Source organism: Sardina pilchardus, chromosome 16 (genome assembly GCF_963854185.1).
Source record: "Sardina pilchardus chromosome 16, fSarPil1.1, whole genome shotgun sequence".
NCBI classification, from domain to species: domain Eukaryota; kingdom Metazoa; phylum Chordata; class Actinopteri; order Clupeiformes; family Clupeidae; genus Sardina; species Sardina pilchardus.
The window spans coordinates 18,169,030-18,185,372 of record NC_085009.1 but is presented as its reverse complement, the minus strand read 5'-3'; the positions used below and the strand labels follow the sequence as shown (position 1 = coordinate 18,185,372).

The following is a 16,343-nucleotide window of genomic DNA, read 5'->3' as shown; positions in this document are numbered from 1 at the left end:
AGGTCACAACGGTGAAAGTCGGGAATTGAACCCACAACTTGCCAGGCTACTGTGTGCTTTTGCCACTACGCTACCACTGCTCCTTCATTACAGTAACTTATTGAAATAAATAACTGATTTTTCCTGCACTAAATGTCTGTACTTTGGTGTTCTCTTTAATTCTCAAAAACATGAGAGAAGTGTCATTATTTAGTGTGGACCTTTAAAATTCAATCTGCAGAACACAATCAACATCCGTTTGTGCTTGCTAAATGAACGATCAAAACCACAATGACCCATAATATTCTACATGGTATCATTTGAATGAAATCCACGTATAAACGTGACCAGACACAATAAAGACACGGTGTTGTCTTTTAAATTTATTTCATTGAGTCCTTTCTAATATGTTTTTTTTTTTTCAGTCCACAGTTTCATATTAGTCACTACTATGTTAGGTCAGTTTCCCCTCACTGCACTGGCAATAGCAGCCAACTACGTGAGAGGTCAAACTTAAGGCCACTTCTCTGCCCACTCCGTGCCCATCCTGACCGCCTCATCCAAGGGTCTTCTTCTGCAACTCTCCCAATATGCACTGCATGGCCATAGATACTGTAGTTCTCAGCGTGTGTTTTTATTTTGCACTGCCTGGCCATAGATTTATCAGAGAGTGTGTTTTTGTTTTGCAAATGTTGACTGTTGACGTGTAGATGCACCTTCGGCAGGGAGGGAGATTGATTGAGCGAGTGATTGGATAAAGGTTCCCTATAGCCTGGTCCACCGGTGAGCCCAAGTGTGTGGAATGAAGACAACCTTCAATACTTCTGGGGTTTTCAGACAAGCTGTGGTCTCCTTGCTCCATAATTCCATTTGACAGATCAAAGTCATACTTATTGGACAATTTCAGATATGTATAGAGGCTAACTATAGATATATATGTAAACAGCAAATGTATTTGTGTGTTTCCTAATAGAACTGAGAGCAAAGACAAACGATTGAGACACCAACACGTTTGGGACAGAGGCCCCTGATCAGGGCCTACTAAGATAGAATAGATCTGGCTGAGATGATGTACATCAGGTGTCCAGATTATGTCCATTTTTGGATGCTCTCTACTATACTACTAAAATGGCCTTCACTATAAATCCAGTCAGACAGGCTGTATGACTATTGTACGTTGTTCAGGATGTTGGAATAAAAGTGAGCATCCTTGATCTTGCATTACTCTATCCTATTCAATGAATGGCACCTGTTTTCAGAAGACCCCATACTGTAGCTGAGGATCTAGGAGAATATGTCAATAGGGGAGTAATGGTGAGTTCCCCTAGATGAGGCTGATCAGGACAAAAGAGAGAGTGACGTAGAGATCTCAGCAGTTGAGTTTGGCCCCTCACTTAACACACAACATGTCTAGTGCTATCTGTACAACATTCAACAGACACATTTTTTTGTCTTTTCTCTGTTTTTTTTACCCTCAATACCAAAAAATCCAATAATAATAATCATCATCAGAAGAAGAGCTTGATCCTATCTCATCGGCATCGAATCAGCATTGCAAAAATAAAATAATAATAATAAAAAAACTAAATAAAATAAACAAAAACAAATATCTATTAAAAGGCCATAATACCGCAGATTACATCACCTTCCAGTGGTGCCAGAGAAAGAGAGGAGAGGGGGATGAAAGAGTGGGAGAGAGAAAGAGATGGAGGAGAGCAACAGAATAAAACAATGAAGTGTGATGGATGGCACACAAATCTATATCCTCATACAATTGCCTCAGTGTACGTTTGGTATGTGTGTATTCATTTGAGTCTGTGCATCCAAATGTGTGTTTGTGTATGTGTGTGTGCGTGTGTGTGTGCTGAAATGTCTGTGTATGGGGGCTTGCATGTGCCTGTATTTGTTTGTGTGTATGTGTGTGTGTGTGTGTGTGTGTGTGTGTGTGTGTGTCTGTTTGTATGCAGCCATACAAAGCTATGAGTGCACATTCCATCTGTGGACTCTGAAGCTTCCCATTTGCCCCATTTGTTAACCTCAGCCAATGGATTAAGACAAAGTGTGGCAACAAGGTAACAACAAGAAAGATGAATGACACCTTCAGCAAAGAGGAAGAGATTTCAAAACAAATTGGGGAATGTGTGGAGGTGACAAGGAGGAGGAGGAGAGGAGGGAAGAGGGGGAGGAGGACGGGGAGGAGGAGGAGGAGACAAGAGGAGTAAGTGCTTTTGGTGAGCTTACAAAAAGGAAGTGCTCTAGACAGAAGGCACGGTGGCATTGACTACAGTCTCTTCTTTTTGTTTAGTTTTTTTTTTTTTTTTTTCCTTGAAGGAACACCACGTCAGGACCTATCAACTCAATAAGGTGCTCTACGACGACAACAACAACAACAGCAACGACAATAATAACAAAAAAAAAGTTAAGAACTGAACAACGCAACATGTACAAATTAAGGCAAGCAGCCAACAATCACTGGTCCCTCTCGCCATCAATCATTGGCAAACAAGGCGGGGTCAAGTTAACAGTTCATCCAATAAGAAAGTCTGGTTGTGGGAATTATGACACAGAATGGACTGGGCATTTCATAAGGAATAATACACTATGCCTAAAATCATATTCTATATACACAATCAGTACACTGTGTAGCATTTTTGACTTGTTAGGCCTTACAACAAGTGCCGTAGGTAGCTAGCTTATTCTCATTCACTGGTCCACGGAAGTCAAAGGAATGTTAGAATATCTGAAGAGGAATTTTAACTTTAGAGCCAGGACAAAATATGGCCTGATTCACAACTGATGAAGAGTGTGCTACAGACTGGAGGTTCTTAATGAATAGGCTAAATCAAAACATTACAGAACCAAAATCCTTTTTTTTGTTTTTTTTTTTACTTCCCACTTGCACTTTGGTGCTAAAGTATCTGAATTGGATGTCTGCTCAATTGATTGGTTAACAAGGTGACTGATTGATAGATTGACTGAACGATTGATTAGGGAGGTCAAGGGATTCAGCTGCTCGACCTATACACTTGAAAAGAAAGTGGCTCAATTTCTGATAAAAAAAAAAAAGGTTTGGTCAAAGGTCAAAAACAAGAATAATAATAGAACTACTTTGGAAAATAAAAACAAAATGTTGCACAGTGCTCTTTTTGATATTACAATCCTGTCTTCTGTCATAAGCAGTATACATCATTATTGTTATTACTAAAATCCATATGCTTTTCCCCACCATGATAAGATTCTCTTCTTCAAAATAAAAATAACATGAAAAGCTTTTTTTTTTTCTTGTTTTATATTTTCATGTCCTTATAAAAGCTACACATTTCTACTGGGATGTCTATGAATTTGTTAGTGTGTGTGTTTTTTTTATAATTAAGCTTTTGTTTTGTTCTTTTTTTTTGCTTCAAAATAACATAAAAAATAACACAAAAGAAATCTACTGATCTAATAGATGGCATCCTCAAGAGAACAGTTTGTTTCTGGGTTTATGCAATCCCTCTGCAGAGTAGCCAGCCTTTCTTCACTTCCCCCAACTCTCCCTCTTCCCTACTTCCAGAGGAGATTGAGAAGAGGATGAAAGGCCATGAAAAAAAAAAAAACAAGTCTTGGTTTGTTTAAGTGGACTATACCGTGGGAGGTGGGGGATTGATTCCTGGATTTCGGGGTCACAATGTCATGCCGCACCATCCAACCCCCACCCCCCTAAATTACCCATGATCCTCGGCTCGCTTTTCCATCGGGATTTTTGCATGGCCTTGGCAGGTTACTTCATTGCAGATTCACTCGATTCCAGAGTCATTGCTGATGGTGGCTTTTCACACACTGTCTCTTTGAACGATCACATTTCATTGGCATTTCTCACCATAATGTCCCCTACATGAACACACTTTACAAACGTAGTTGACATACTGCCTTCAATGTCCTCTTTTTTAACACAATTAAAGAGCCCTAAAGCACTAATACTTCCTATACACTAGAGGCCATGATGACGCTCAGACAGATATAGAACTCCGATATCTTTTTGTGATTTATACTGCGTTGCGTTTTCTCTGATGCGTGCAGAGGGAAACCTTTTTTTTTCATCCAGGCACTGAATGAGAGAGAGAGAAAGAAAGAGAGAGGAAGAGAGAGAAAGAAAGAAAAGACTTTCAAGACTTCCTAGTTGTATTGAAACACCCGTCTAACCTATGTGGCAGTGTGTGTGTGTGTGTGTGTGTGTGTGTGTGTGTGTGTGTGTGTGTGTGTTGTTTGTAGCTGTGTGAGTTACACGAGGAATGTTTGAATAAAGTGTGCAAGCTGTGTGTATGTATTTGTGTGTCAGTAAATGTGTCTGACTGTGTGTGTGTGTGAGAGAGAGAGAGGCAGAAAGAGACAAAGACAGATAGAGAGGGACAGACAGAGAGAGAGAGAGAGAGAGAGAGAGAGAGAGAGAGAGAGAGAGTATGTGAGATAGTGGTTGCATCATTCCTGCTTGTCATGTCAGGAGAGATGAGGTCAAATCTGCTGGACTGCATGGAGTGTTTACCCTTAGTTGTGGACATCCATATCCACAGGTGCTGAGAGGAACATAAAATCATTGCTTAGTCACAGAGGAGGAGACAAGGCAGAAGAGTCCATACAGACCAATCACCCTTCAGAGGAAAGTACCGTCCATGGATTATATATTTATATAAATCTCTCTTTTTTTGCATTTGTTTTTGCTTCTGTTGGACACACACTCTCACACACTTACAAACACACACACACACACACACACACACACACACACACACACACACTCTCTCTCTCTCTCTCTCTCTCTCTCTCTCTCTCTCTCTCTCTCTCTCTCTCTCTCTCTCTCCTCATTCACTTTCCAAATGAAGGGGAGAACATGGTGGAGGCAGTCCATCCTCAGGTCCTAATATACAGACAGTGTCACTGAGAGGGCCCCCTCTATGTCTGAGGCAGGCAAGCTTACACTGGAGTGTGTGTCTCCGGGGGGTTGTATGTACATGAGACTGAGACTGTGGGTGCACTCTTCTGTGTGTGTGTGTGTGTGGGTGGGTGGGTAGGTAGGTGTGTGTGTGTGTGTGCGGGTGGAATGGGTGGGTGGTGTGTGTAGTGGAACACTTGGAGATAGATGGGTTCATCTGTGAGGTCAAAAAGGCCATCATGAATCATGATGCGGTTTGAGGGTCATGGTTCAGGACTGGCTTTTGTTCTGGGTCTTCTCTGATAGTGGGTCACCACCACACTGTGATCAGGTGGGAACATATCAGATTACTATGCTGTGGTTAACACGGGAAGGTGTGGTGGTGGTGGTGGTGGTGGTGGTGGTGGTGGTGGTGGTGGAGGAGGCGGTGGTGGGTGGTGGTGGGTCAGGTGGTTTGGGTCACTCTGTGGGAGGAGAGTGGAGGAGGCTTGAGATAATGACTGAGAGTGAGACTCACAGACAGCATGAAATTGACGTTTCCTCTTCCTTCATGCCCTCTGTTTGTAGTTCTAGTGCGTCTAAGTGCTGAAGACCTTGCTCCCCGTGTCCAGACCCACAGCAGCCCCTCTCCCTCGGGCCTCAGTCCCCCACCAAGCCCTCCTCCCTCCTGGGTGAGGCCTCGGCCCTGCCCCCTGGAGAGCGCCCGGAGAGGGCCTTGCGGAGAGCCTCCAGTCGCTCCATTCTCTCGCTCTTCTCATCCCTCCCCTTTCTCTCGTCCTCTTCCTCCTCCTCCTCCTCCTCTTCTTCCTCCTCCTCCTCTTCTTCCTCTTCTTCTTCTTCTTCATCATCCATCTCTCCCATGCCCTCCGCCTCTTCCTCCTTCTCGCGGAGGACCGAGCCGACCGGAGGCTCGTACGCGTCGCTCGGCAAATCTCCGTCCTCGTCCACCTCGCGCTCTTCCTCCTCCTCCTCCTCCTCCTCCTCTTCCTCTTCCTCCTCCTCCGCCTCCAGGCTCATGCCGTTCTCCCTGGGCCGCGCCCGGGCGCCCAAGTACGCCTGGTCTCCCCGAAAGGCGGGCACGGCGGCGGGCACCTCGTCCTGCCCGCTGATGTAGCGCCAGAGAGCCAGCGGGTCGGGCTCGGAGGCCGCGGCGGCGGCGGCGGCGGTGGCGGGCGCGCTGGAGGTGGCGGAGGGGGGCGCAGGGGAGGTGGCGGGGGCCGTGGCGGGCCGTGGCAGCGGGGGGCTGCGCTTGCGCCGGGACTTGCTGGTGTGGTTGACCTGCAGGTGCATGGCCATCAGCTCGGCCGAGGAGGTGCGGAACGGACAGAAGAGGCACTGGGAGAGCGTCACGGCACCTCCCTCTCCTCCTCCTCCTCCTCCTCCTCCTCCACCTCTTTCTCCTCGTCCTCTCTCTCCTCCCGACGCCTCCCTCTTCCTCCTTCGCTCGCCTCCGTCCATCTCCAGCAGTCCTGTGCCGAACTCGGGAGCGCTCCGTCGGGAGGAGAGGTCCAGCGGCTCGAAGCCGCCGTCCTGCGTGCGGGCGCGCGGCGGCGGAGAGGGAGAAGACGAGGACGATAACGCCATCCCCCCACCTCCTCCTCCTCCTCCTCCTCCTCCTCCTCCTCCTCCTCCTCCTCCGTGCCCGTTGGCGGGCACCATGCGGCTGGTCGTGAGCGGCTTGCGGCGCGACACTTTGGGCACTTTGGCCGGCGGAGGCCCACCGCCGCCGCCGCCGCCAACGCCACCCAGTTCGCCCGCCCAGCCGGCCTCGGGCATCCCGCCCTGGTAGAAGGCCCCCACCACGCCGGACAGGAAGTAGTACTGGCTCTCCAGGTCGCTCTCCCTCAACGCGGCGGCAGTAGCCGCTGCTGACCCTTTCCGACCCTTGGCCTCCTGGCTCCCTCGTGCCCAGGCCTGGCTGTGCCTGGACGTGCCCGTCGTCGGCGCATCGGTGGTCGTCGTGGCCGCCGCTGCTGTTGCTGAGCCGGTCCTCCCGAACGCGCCCAGCTGGGCGAAGGACTGGGCCAGGCGCTGCTTGGGCGAGTTCGAGGCCTCGCTGGAGGAGCGCGCCGGCGGCGGCGGGGGAAGCGTAAGCGGCGAGGTGGGCAGCCCCGGCGAGGAGGACGACGCCAGGGCGTTGCGCTGCTGCTCCCGGTGGTGGCGCTGCAGGTGGTACTTGAGCGAGCCGGACTGGGTCCCGGCGTAGTCGCAGTGGGGGCACTTGTACGGGCGCTCGCCTGCGGGGGGAGGAGACATGCGCAGAGATGTAACGCATACACACACATGCATGTGCGTGCACACACACAGACACACACACACACACACACACACACACACACATATATACACACACATACACAACTGCATGCACCCATGCATATACACATACAGTACACACAGAAACAACAATCACAGAGACAGGGACATACTACAGACACACAGATCTACACAGAAATAAACAGTGGACACAGACACATACACACATACACACACATACACACATACATACACACATACTCATACATAACCTCATCACAGACAAAAAGGGTCAGTATAGCATTCATGAGAGCAAAATGAAATCACCACACTGTGCCTTTGTCTTTGAGCCAACTCTAAACAGAACTAGGATATAAAACAATGAAACAATGGGATATTTAACATTGAAAACTCATCTAGATGGGTGTAATACAATGAATTAGTTAATCAAATGAAGAGACATCTTCATTAAGTGCCCTAATTAAGCTGAATTTTCCTAACACCCAATTCTAAAACACCCCTTCACAGCTTGATTGACAGAATGGGGTATTAATTGCAGTTACATACAATCAACACTAGATGGCAGCACACACCCAACGACACTGCTAACTTCTGCAACACTGTGACCAATCTCCTCCATGTCAGAACAGCACTATATATAGACAGGACGCAATTAGGGTTGACATGGAAAAAGCTGCAGCCCTTCTGAGTATTTAAACGAAGGTGATACAGAAATTATATAGGGTCTGCCAACAACATCCACAAGTCCAGAGAACTTCCCAAAGCAATTAAAAACAACTGATATAAAAAGATTCCCCTTGGGGCAGGTCACCACAGATCTGTCAAACAATGTCATGTGTATATAGCAAACATGTCCGCTCATTAGTTTTCAACCTAACCAGGGACCAACGTGTAGCCATTGCACTCATTAAAAAGTATTCAATACACACAAATGACCCTATGTATTTCTCTAAAACTAGATTGAAGAAGGACAGCATGTCATGGCAAGGAAGACCTAACATGGACTATGGGGCCACAGGTCTTCTGTCACACTAGCTGACAAAACACGTCGTGAAACCAACATGAAGTCATTGTACTCATTAAAAAAACATTTAATACACACAACCCTGCACAAACACCACTACGTATTTTACCTAAAACAGAACGGAGAACAGCTTGTTAGGGAAAGGGAGACCTAGCCTTCTTTCACAGAGACTACGAGGTATGCTGGTCCTCTTTTACACGGTCTGGCAAACTAGCTTTGTGAAACAGAAAAGTGATCAGCTGATTGGAGGAGATACTGTATATACGGCATTTGATTCAGGGTGGAAGAGGTTTTTGAGATGAGAGGATGATGTCTTCAGGCGACGCTTTGTGTCCTGTTAATCTTTTGTTGGTAGCAGGGAGACTATGTGTGTGTGTGTGTGTGTGTGTGTGTGTGTGTGTGTGTGTGTCTGATGAGGGCATGTGTGGGTATGTTTGTGATTGTTCCTACACCAACATGAATGTTTCAGACTTACTAGACGAGGTATTATGTCTATCTCATTGTGGCATTATGTATTTTTTTTTGTCTGAAATCACTACGGAAATCACTGTGTGGTCATGTGTGTGTGTGTGCGTGTGTGTGAGTGTGTGTGTGTGTGTGCGTGTGTTTACAGCCCTCACCTGTGTGGACGCGGAGGTGGACTTTGAGGTGATGTGAGGAGCGGAAGGCTTTACCGCAGTAGGGGCAGTCTTTCATGCCCTTGCCCCGCACACGCTCTCTTGAGGCCAGGGAACTTCCTGCTGCTGCTCCCTGTAGACCGTTTTCACCTGGAGGGGAGAGAAACACACACACACACACACACAGACACACACACACACACACACACACACACACAGAGAGAGAGGGAGAGAGAGAGAGACAGAGAGAGAGAGAGAGAAAGAGAGAGTCACTCAAACATGTACAGATAGATAGAGAGAGAGAGAGAGAAAGGCACACACACATAAAGGGAGAGAGAGAGTCACTCAAACAGATACACAGAGAGAGAAAGAGAGAGAGAGAGTCACTCAAACAGATACACAGAGAGAGAAAGAGAGAAAGAGAGAGAGAGAGAGAGAGAGAGAGTCACACACACACACACACACACACACACACACAAACACACACGCACGCACACACAACCACATAAACACTTAGAAAAACGGTTGAAATACCAAGAAAATTCAGACAAGAATACACACAGTATACACATTTCACCTATGGAAATCTTCCTGAACCAGTCCAAGAGAACTGCAAGTGATTGCGGTTTCATGACTCAAAGACACACAACCCAAACTATGCAGTGGAATGCAAATGTATCAGCACTGCTCACACCACCTCCACCCACACTATTATGAAACTCTTGGATTACTTTTTTTTCCCTTCTTCACACAACAAATGTCCATGGATCATGTCAACAAGTCATGGAAACTGTCATATCAGATGGTATTTGGGCTTCACAACAGTCTGTGACTGTTACTGATCTAAGTCTTTTTTTTTGCCATGTGTGTGTTTTTTTTTTTCTTGTAGAAGTGTGTCAGCAATGTCAGCCAGGTTTTCTTTTTTATCCTTCTTTTGTTTTCCTTGCACACGGCAGGTCAGTGTGTGTGTGTGTGTGTGTGTGTGTGTGTGTGTGTGTGTGTGTGTGTGTGTGTGTGTGTGTGTGTGTGTGTGTGTGTGTGTGTGTGTGTGTGTGTGTGTGTGTGTGTGTGTGTGTGTGTGTGTAGGTCTGTGTCTGTGTGTGTGTGTGTGTGTGTGTGTGTGTTTGTGTATTGAGGTCTGACAAGGTGGCTTGGCTGTATGTGAGACGTGTCACTTTGAAGACTGCTCTTTCTTCACAATTAAAAACAAAAAGCCAAAAAAAACGTCATCTCTGATCAGGCATGGCAACCAACTGAACCTGTTTTTGTTTAATTAATTTTCAAGCTACACATAACAACTATTCATACACACACACACACACACACACACACACACACACACACATATATGTATCACTGTCATGAAAAATGCTTTGTCAAAAATGATTTAGCTCAATCATGTCCCTACATGTTTTTTACTATGTCTTCACGGTGAGGGTTCAGCCTCATTCGGAATCAGCATATAACATATAAACTAGATGCCTGGGACTTTGAAACAGTCAGACAAAAAATGTCAGCACTTATGCAAGCATTTATCACTATGTTCTTCTTAAAAACAAACAGTTAATTCAGATTGATGAATGACAACAAATAACTTGCCTGTGCTGTTTCATCACTTCACTGCTGCCAGTATACACATATACTGTAGCATAATGAAGTGCTCCCCCCCCCCAAACACAGGATCAGGGGACTGAGATGTCAATGGCAGAACCTTGAATTTGTGTTCTGTAAACCATTTTTGCTTTGATCTGGACATTTGTTTTTGGTCACTGCCCGGATAAATGATCCAATCATGACCCACCTTTAGGGCCATCTTTTTGATTGACAGTGAAAATGCCCAGTCCGATGAAAATGTTTTCTTGGAGTTCATGATAACATTGCACCTTAATACGGTTCCCAAGGCCGTTGATAATAAAAACAGCCTCACAATATCACAGACCCTCCAAGAAAGCCATGAGTTTGTTACGTTTCCAGTTGATTAGAGCCTTTTGATTATTGTTTTAACGGTAAATAGTGATATTTTCAACCAAGTGCATTCCCTGAGTGACAAATGTCAACACACTTTCCTTTTATTTAAATTTAGTGTATTCTCTTGTCTTTCCTCGTGTTGAAAAATGACTAGGGGATTTAGCCTCTGTGTCACTTTATTTTCATACCTTAGTGAAAAAGCAAGTCATGAACTACTTCTGAAAGCTCACTCACTCTGATTAACTTAAAGTTGAATATACAGTACATAGGAAAATGCTTACCGTATGTTATACACATAAGATTTTGCATTATTTTGAATAATTGTGGGCAACGTTTAGTTTAGATTAGTTTCTATATTTGTTTTTAGTCAATTTTAGCAGAGGTGCCAATCATACTGGAGGGTACTGTAGGGTACTGTATTCAAATAGATGAAGAGTTCAGATGCAAAACCCTCTAAATCCACTTTTGCCAAAAATGAGATAATGATGGTGAGTGAATGCTCTTCACATATAGTGTAAGTTAATTAAATAATTTAGCTTCAAAACTCACTAAATACCATTCTCTTCCTGGTCTGGAAACCCTATAGGAGTCTGATACAAAATGCTCATTTAAAAGAAAAGTGGTCAGATGGATTTAGAGGCTTTTGCATCTGAACCCTTCAGATAGGTAAACACATACCAAGTGTTTCAAACCATAATATCAGCATGCAAAACACTGAAATGTGTGCTACCTGCTTTGCACTTAAGTTCCGTCTTTAACCATTAACAAACTGCTCCAGGCATCTCACCTTAATGAGGCAATACAGCACGTCAGTGCGCCTGCTTAACACTCATTGGATTAGTTAGGAGACATTACTGTAAGATCTTACACGGTACTCAATGTGATATAATATATACTACAATGACAATATGTTCGAGAGTTTAAGCATTAACTCACTTAATGGAACATTAATGGACATAATGTTACATAAAATTATGTTTTATTACTATTATTAGAGAGATAAAGGAGAGTGGACTTCCTAGGCATCACTCAGTGGAACTTTAATCTAAAATCTAAGGAACTGCTGGAACCATAATGGGGAAAAAAACAATGTGACTGAGGCCTCTTACCAGAGATGTTGGATAAGTGAAAGAAGATGATGTGGGAAAGAAATCAATTAATGTAAAAATGGTGCGGAGACATTGAGAATTGGTGCAGTTGTGACTGTTGGTGTTGGTGAGGTTCCTTACCAGAGAAAGTAGATAAGAGGGAATGGAACCCTCCTGCCATCCCGGTTCTGCTCTGGCTCATCTTGGGCTCCGTCCGGCTCTCGCTGCTGCTGTTGGTGCTGCCGCTGCTGTTACTCCCTCCTCTCCGCACCCCACCCTCTCCTCCTCCTCCACCTCCTCCTCCTCCTCCGCCTCCTCCTCCTCCTCCTCCTCCGCCTCCTCCGTGGGGAGGGCCGTCGTCCTCCCGCCGGTGGCCCTTGTTGTGGGGCTTCTGCAGGTGGACGCGGGCGTGGGCCACCACCTGCTGCAGGCTGCGGAACAGCTTCCCGCAGTCGGGGCACTCCCAGGGGCCGCCCAGCGAGGCCTCGGACGCGCCCAGGCCCGAGGAGCCGGAGCCGGCCGAGACGAGGCCCAGGTCGTCCCTCTCCCTGCCGGTGGTGGTGGTGCTCCCGGGTCCCAGGCCCCCCAGGTAGGCTCTCAGCTGCTCAGCCTCCCCGGCCACGGAGCCTCGAGGCTGGGGGAGCGGCTGGTGGGGCTGGTGGGGTCTGGAGCGGGACTTCTGCTGCTGCTGCTGCTGCTGCTGCTGCTGCTGGTGGCTGTGCTGGGCCGCCGCCAGACTTCGGGCCACCAGTTGCCACATGACCGCCTGGTCTGCCGCGTCGGTGCCGTGGGTCGCCTCGAGGCCTCCGCGGTCCTCGCGGGCCCTCTCCCGTTCTCTCTCGCGCTCGCGCTCCCTCTCCCTCTCGCGCCGCTCGCCGTTGCCCATCTCGGCCACCTGGGCCACGGCCTGCAGCCGCTCCACGCAGCTGGCGCCCTCGGCCCCCGGCAGCCCCAGGTAGCTCAGCAGGGAGGCCTTGCCCGGGCCGGAGCCGGCGGCTGCCGCCGCCACCGCCGCCGCCAGCTCGCGCTCCGCCCGGCTCCCGGACCCCACGCCTCCGCCCGCTCCACCTCCACCGAAAGCGCCACCCGCCGCCGCCCCGGCGCGAGCCAGCAGGAGGCTGGAGTAGAGGGCGCTCAGGGACTGGTTCCTGCCCCTGTTCCCTCCACCGCCCCCGCCGCCCCCGGAGGACTTGCCCGTCGGCCCGTCGGCGCCACCCCCCGGCGCGGGTCCGAGTCCCAGCCCGGCCAGGCCGGCCTTCAGGCCCAGCTTGTTGAGGTGCACCTTCATGTGGTTCTTGAGGAACCAGGGCTCCTTGAAGCCGCGGCCGCACACCTGGCACTTGTGGTCCAGCGAGTCCTTGTGCTTGCGCATGTGGCCCTTGAGGAACCAGGACTGCGTGAAGCGCTGGCCGCACGTCTCGCACCGGAAGGCGGGCAGCGGGGCGCCGCCGCTGGCCTGCGAGATGGCGGCGGCGGCACTGGCGTTGGCACTGGCCTTGGCGCTGGCCTTGGTGCCGGCGTTGGGACTGGCGTTGAGAGCCGTGATGGCGACAGGCGTGTTGGGAGGGGTGGGATTCTCTCGTGTCTGCTGATAGATAGATAGATAGATAGATGGATGGATGGATGGATGGATAGATAGATAGATAGACAAATAGATAGATACATAAATAGACAGATAGATAAGTAGATAGATAGATAGAAAGATAGATATATAAGTAGATAGATAGATAGATAGATAGATAGATAGATAGACAGGTAGATATACACTTTTAATATCCCTAAAGGCCCGTTCACACCAAGAACGAGAACGAGAATGATAACGATAACGATAACGATAACGATAACGATAACGATAAATAAATATCGCTCTCGTTAATATGAATGACAACGTTCACACTTAAACTTTAACGATAACGACATGAAGAACGATATCGTTGCTGATCACTTTCAGAGCTATTTTGAGAATGATAAAAAGCTAACAGCCGATCAGAACCCAAAATATTCTGGCCATCACATTCATTAACACGAGGAGAGAATTTTCATATCGTTGGCCGGTGTGGACGCTTTTATCGTTATGGTTATAGATATCGTTATCGTTATCATTATCGTTATCGTTATCGCTATCGCTATCGCTATCGCTATCGCTATCGTTATCGTTATCGCTATCGTTATCGTTATCGTTATCGTTATCGTTCTTGGTGTGAATGCTCCTTAATAGGTCATTTCACATGGACTCCACAAAGCTTGACCCAGTAACACACAAGGACACACAGCACCACCAAGCTCGGACATTAGAAGCATATGGCACAAACACAGAGAACACAAACCAACCTGGGGGGCGAAGGGCAGCGTTGCCGTTGTCCTTGGCGCGGGTGGCGCCACACGGTGGTCGCGCGGGGTGGCGGTGGGTGCCGGGTGGCTGTCCAGGAGATGGGCGGCCAGGCGCTCCTCCTGGCTGGCGGAGAAGGGGCACAGCGTGCACTTGTAGGGGTTGTGGAGGATGCGCGTGTGGCGCGCCAGCTCGGACGCGGTCCGGAACTTTCCTTTGCACTCGTTGCAGCGGAAGGAGGTGGCGGCGGCTGTTGCCGCGGCGGCAGCAGCAGCAGCAGCGGCGGCGGCGGCCATCGTCGTCTGGGCGGGGTCTTCCAAGTGGGAGGGGAGCAACGGGGTGAAGGCAGCTGTGATTGGTGCCTCTTTGGTCGGGGGAGGGGTCAGGGAGGGGTTCTGAAAGGGGTCAGACAGGAAGTGAGGGCTGAAGGCGGTCTGGAGGGAATCTTCATGGTGGATTGTCTCGACGGGGCTCAACTCCAAACTCCGGTCTGGACTGGTCACTCTGTGGTCCAGACGCGGCTCTAGCTTTCGCTCCAAAGTTCTTTTCCGCCTGTTCCTCCTCCGGTCCGGACTGACGTCCGGACGAGCGTCGGGGCTCCGTCCGTCTAGACTTCTGTCCAGGTGTCCGTCCAGAGCCTGCTTGAGGGTTTGGTCCACGGCGCGCTCCGGGCCGGTCACCAGGCTCCGCTCCTGCGGCGGGTCCGGCCCGGCGGCGGCGGGCTTGCAGGCGTCCCGCCCGGCGTGGTAGAGCACGGTGGCCCGGCGCTGGCGGTCCAGGCGGTGGGCGCGGGCGTGCAGCGACAGGATGCTCTGGAAGCGGAAGCGCTTGCCGCACACGCCGCACGGGAAGCGCAGCGCGGCGGTGGCGGCGCCCCCTGGTGCGGCGGAGGTCACGGCGGCGGAGGCGGAGGAGGAGGAGGTCACCGCGCCGTCCCGGCGGAACAGCTGCAGGTCCAGCTCGCCGCCGTCGTCGACGACGTCGTCCTCCTCCCCCTGCCCGCCGCACGGAGCTCCCGCCGCGGCCGTCGTCGATGACGCCGCCGCCGCCGCCGACAGGGCCATCTCCAGCGCCGCGAAGCCCGCCGCGGACGGCAAGGACGGCGGCGTGCCCGGGGGGGACTCCCTCGGCGGAGGGGGGCCCGGGACCGCGCCCGCCCCCTCCCCGGGGAACAGCGCCACGGCCGGTGTGGGAGACGCCAGCGCGGACATCTCCTCTTCCTCCTCCTCCTCCTCTTCCTCCTCCTCTTCCTCCTCGTCCAGCCCTTCCTCCACCACCTCGTCTCCAAAGGCCTTCCCGTTGACCGCGGCGGCGGCGGCCAGCTGGTGGTTGCGGAGGCGAGGGAAGGGCGAGAGCGAGCCCTCCTTGGGGGCCTGCGGGCTGGGGGCGGTGGAGGACTGCGGGCTGGACTCGGCGGCTGCTAGCGGGCTGTGGTCCAGGGAGGGCATCGCCGGAGGGGAGAGGGGGGGCTCACAGGACAGAGCCAGCACACACTCCGGAGGCGAATCCATACTCTGAAAACGGAGAGAGAGGGAGATGAGAGAGGAGAGAGAGAGATGAGAGAGGGAGGGAGAGAAAGAGAATGAGAGAGATAGATAGATGAAAGAGAGAGAGAGAGAGAGAGAGAGAGTGAGGGAGGGAGGGAGGCAGGGAGGGAAAGATAGAGAGAGAGATTGAGAGAGAGAGAAAGCGAGAGAGGGAGGGAGGCAGAGTGGAAAGATAGTGAGAGAGAGAGATGAGAAAGAGACAGAAAGAAGAGAAAGATGGGGAGAGAGGGAGGCAGGGAGGTAAAGAGAGAGTGAGAGAGTGAAATTCGAGAGATGAGACAGAGAGAGATTAGGAGAGAGGGAGGCAGGGAAAGAGGGAGGGTGATAGAGAGAAAGAAAGAGAGAACAATGGGCAGACATGAGAGACAGAAAGAGAAAGACAAGAAAGAGGGAGAGAGAGAAAGGGTAACAGACAAATAACAGAGAGAGAGAGAGAGAGAGAGAGAGAGAGGGAAGTAACAGAGGCAGAGAGAGTAATGGAGAAATGAGAGTGTGTGAAAGAGAGCGAGAGAGAGAGAGAGAGAGAGAGAGAGAGAGAGAGAGAGAGAGAGAACCTTTTATTGCTACAACTCCACTTTCATCATGGTAAATTATATGTACATTTT

The 16,343-nt window shown here is 49.8% G+C and overlaps 1 protein-coding gene across 1 annotated transcript in view; it reads right to left on the bottom strand.

Moving 5' to 3' along the window:
- Positions 1-377: 377 nt before the first annotated feature.
- Positions 378-16,343, bottom strand: part of znf219 (zinc finger protein 219) — a 16,272-nt gene continuing 306 nt past the window's right edge. Inside the window, exons 2-6 of the mRNA XM_062516011.1 lie at positions 14,194-15,705; positions 12,199-13,450; positions 12,004-12,120; positions 8,810-8,956; positions 378-7,125 (exon numbers count right to left, since the gene is read on the bottom strand). Of these exons, the coding sequence (XP_062371995.1) occupies positions 5,528-7,125; positions 8,810-8,956; positions 12,004-12,120; positions 12,199-13,450; positions 14,194-15,702 (4,623 nt within the window). The 5' untranslated portion in view covers positions 15,703-15,705 and the 3' untranslated portion in view covers positions 378-5,527. The remainder of the gene's footprint in view (positions 7,126-8,809; positions 8,957-12,003; positions 12,121-12,198; positions 13,451-14,193; positions 15,706-16,343) is intronic.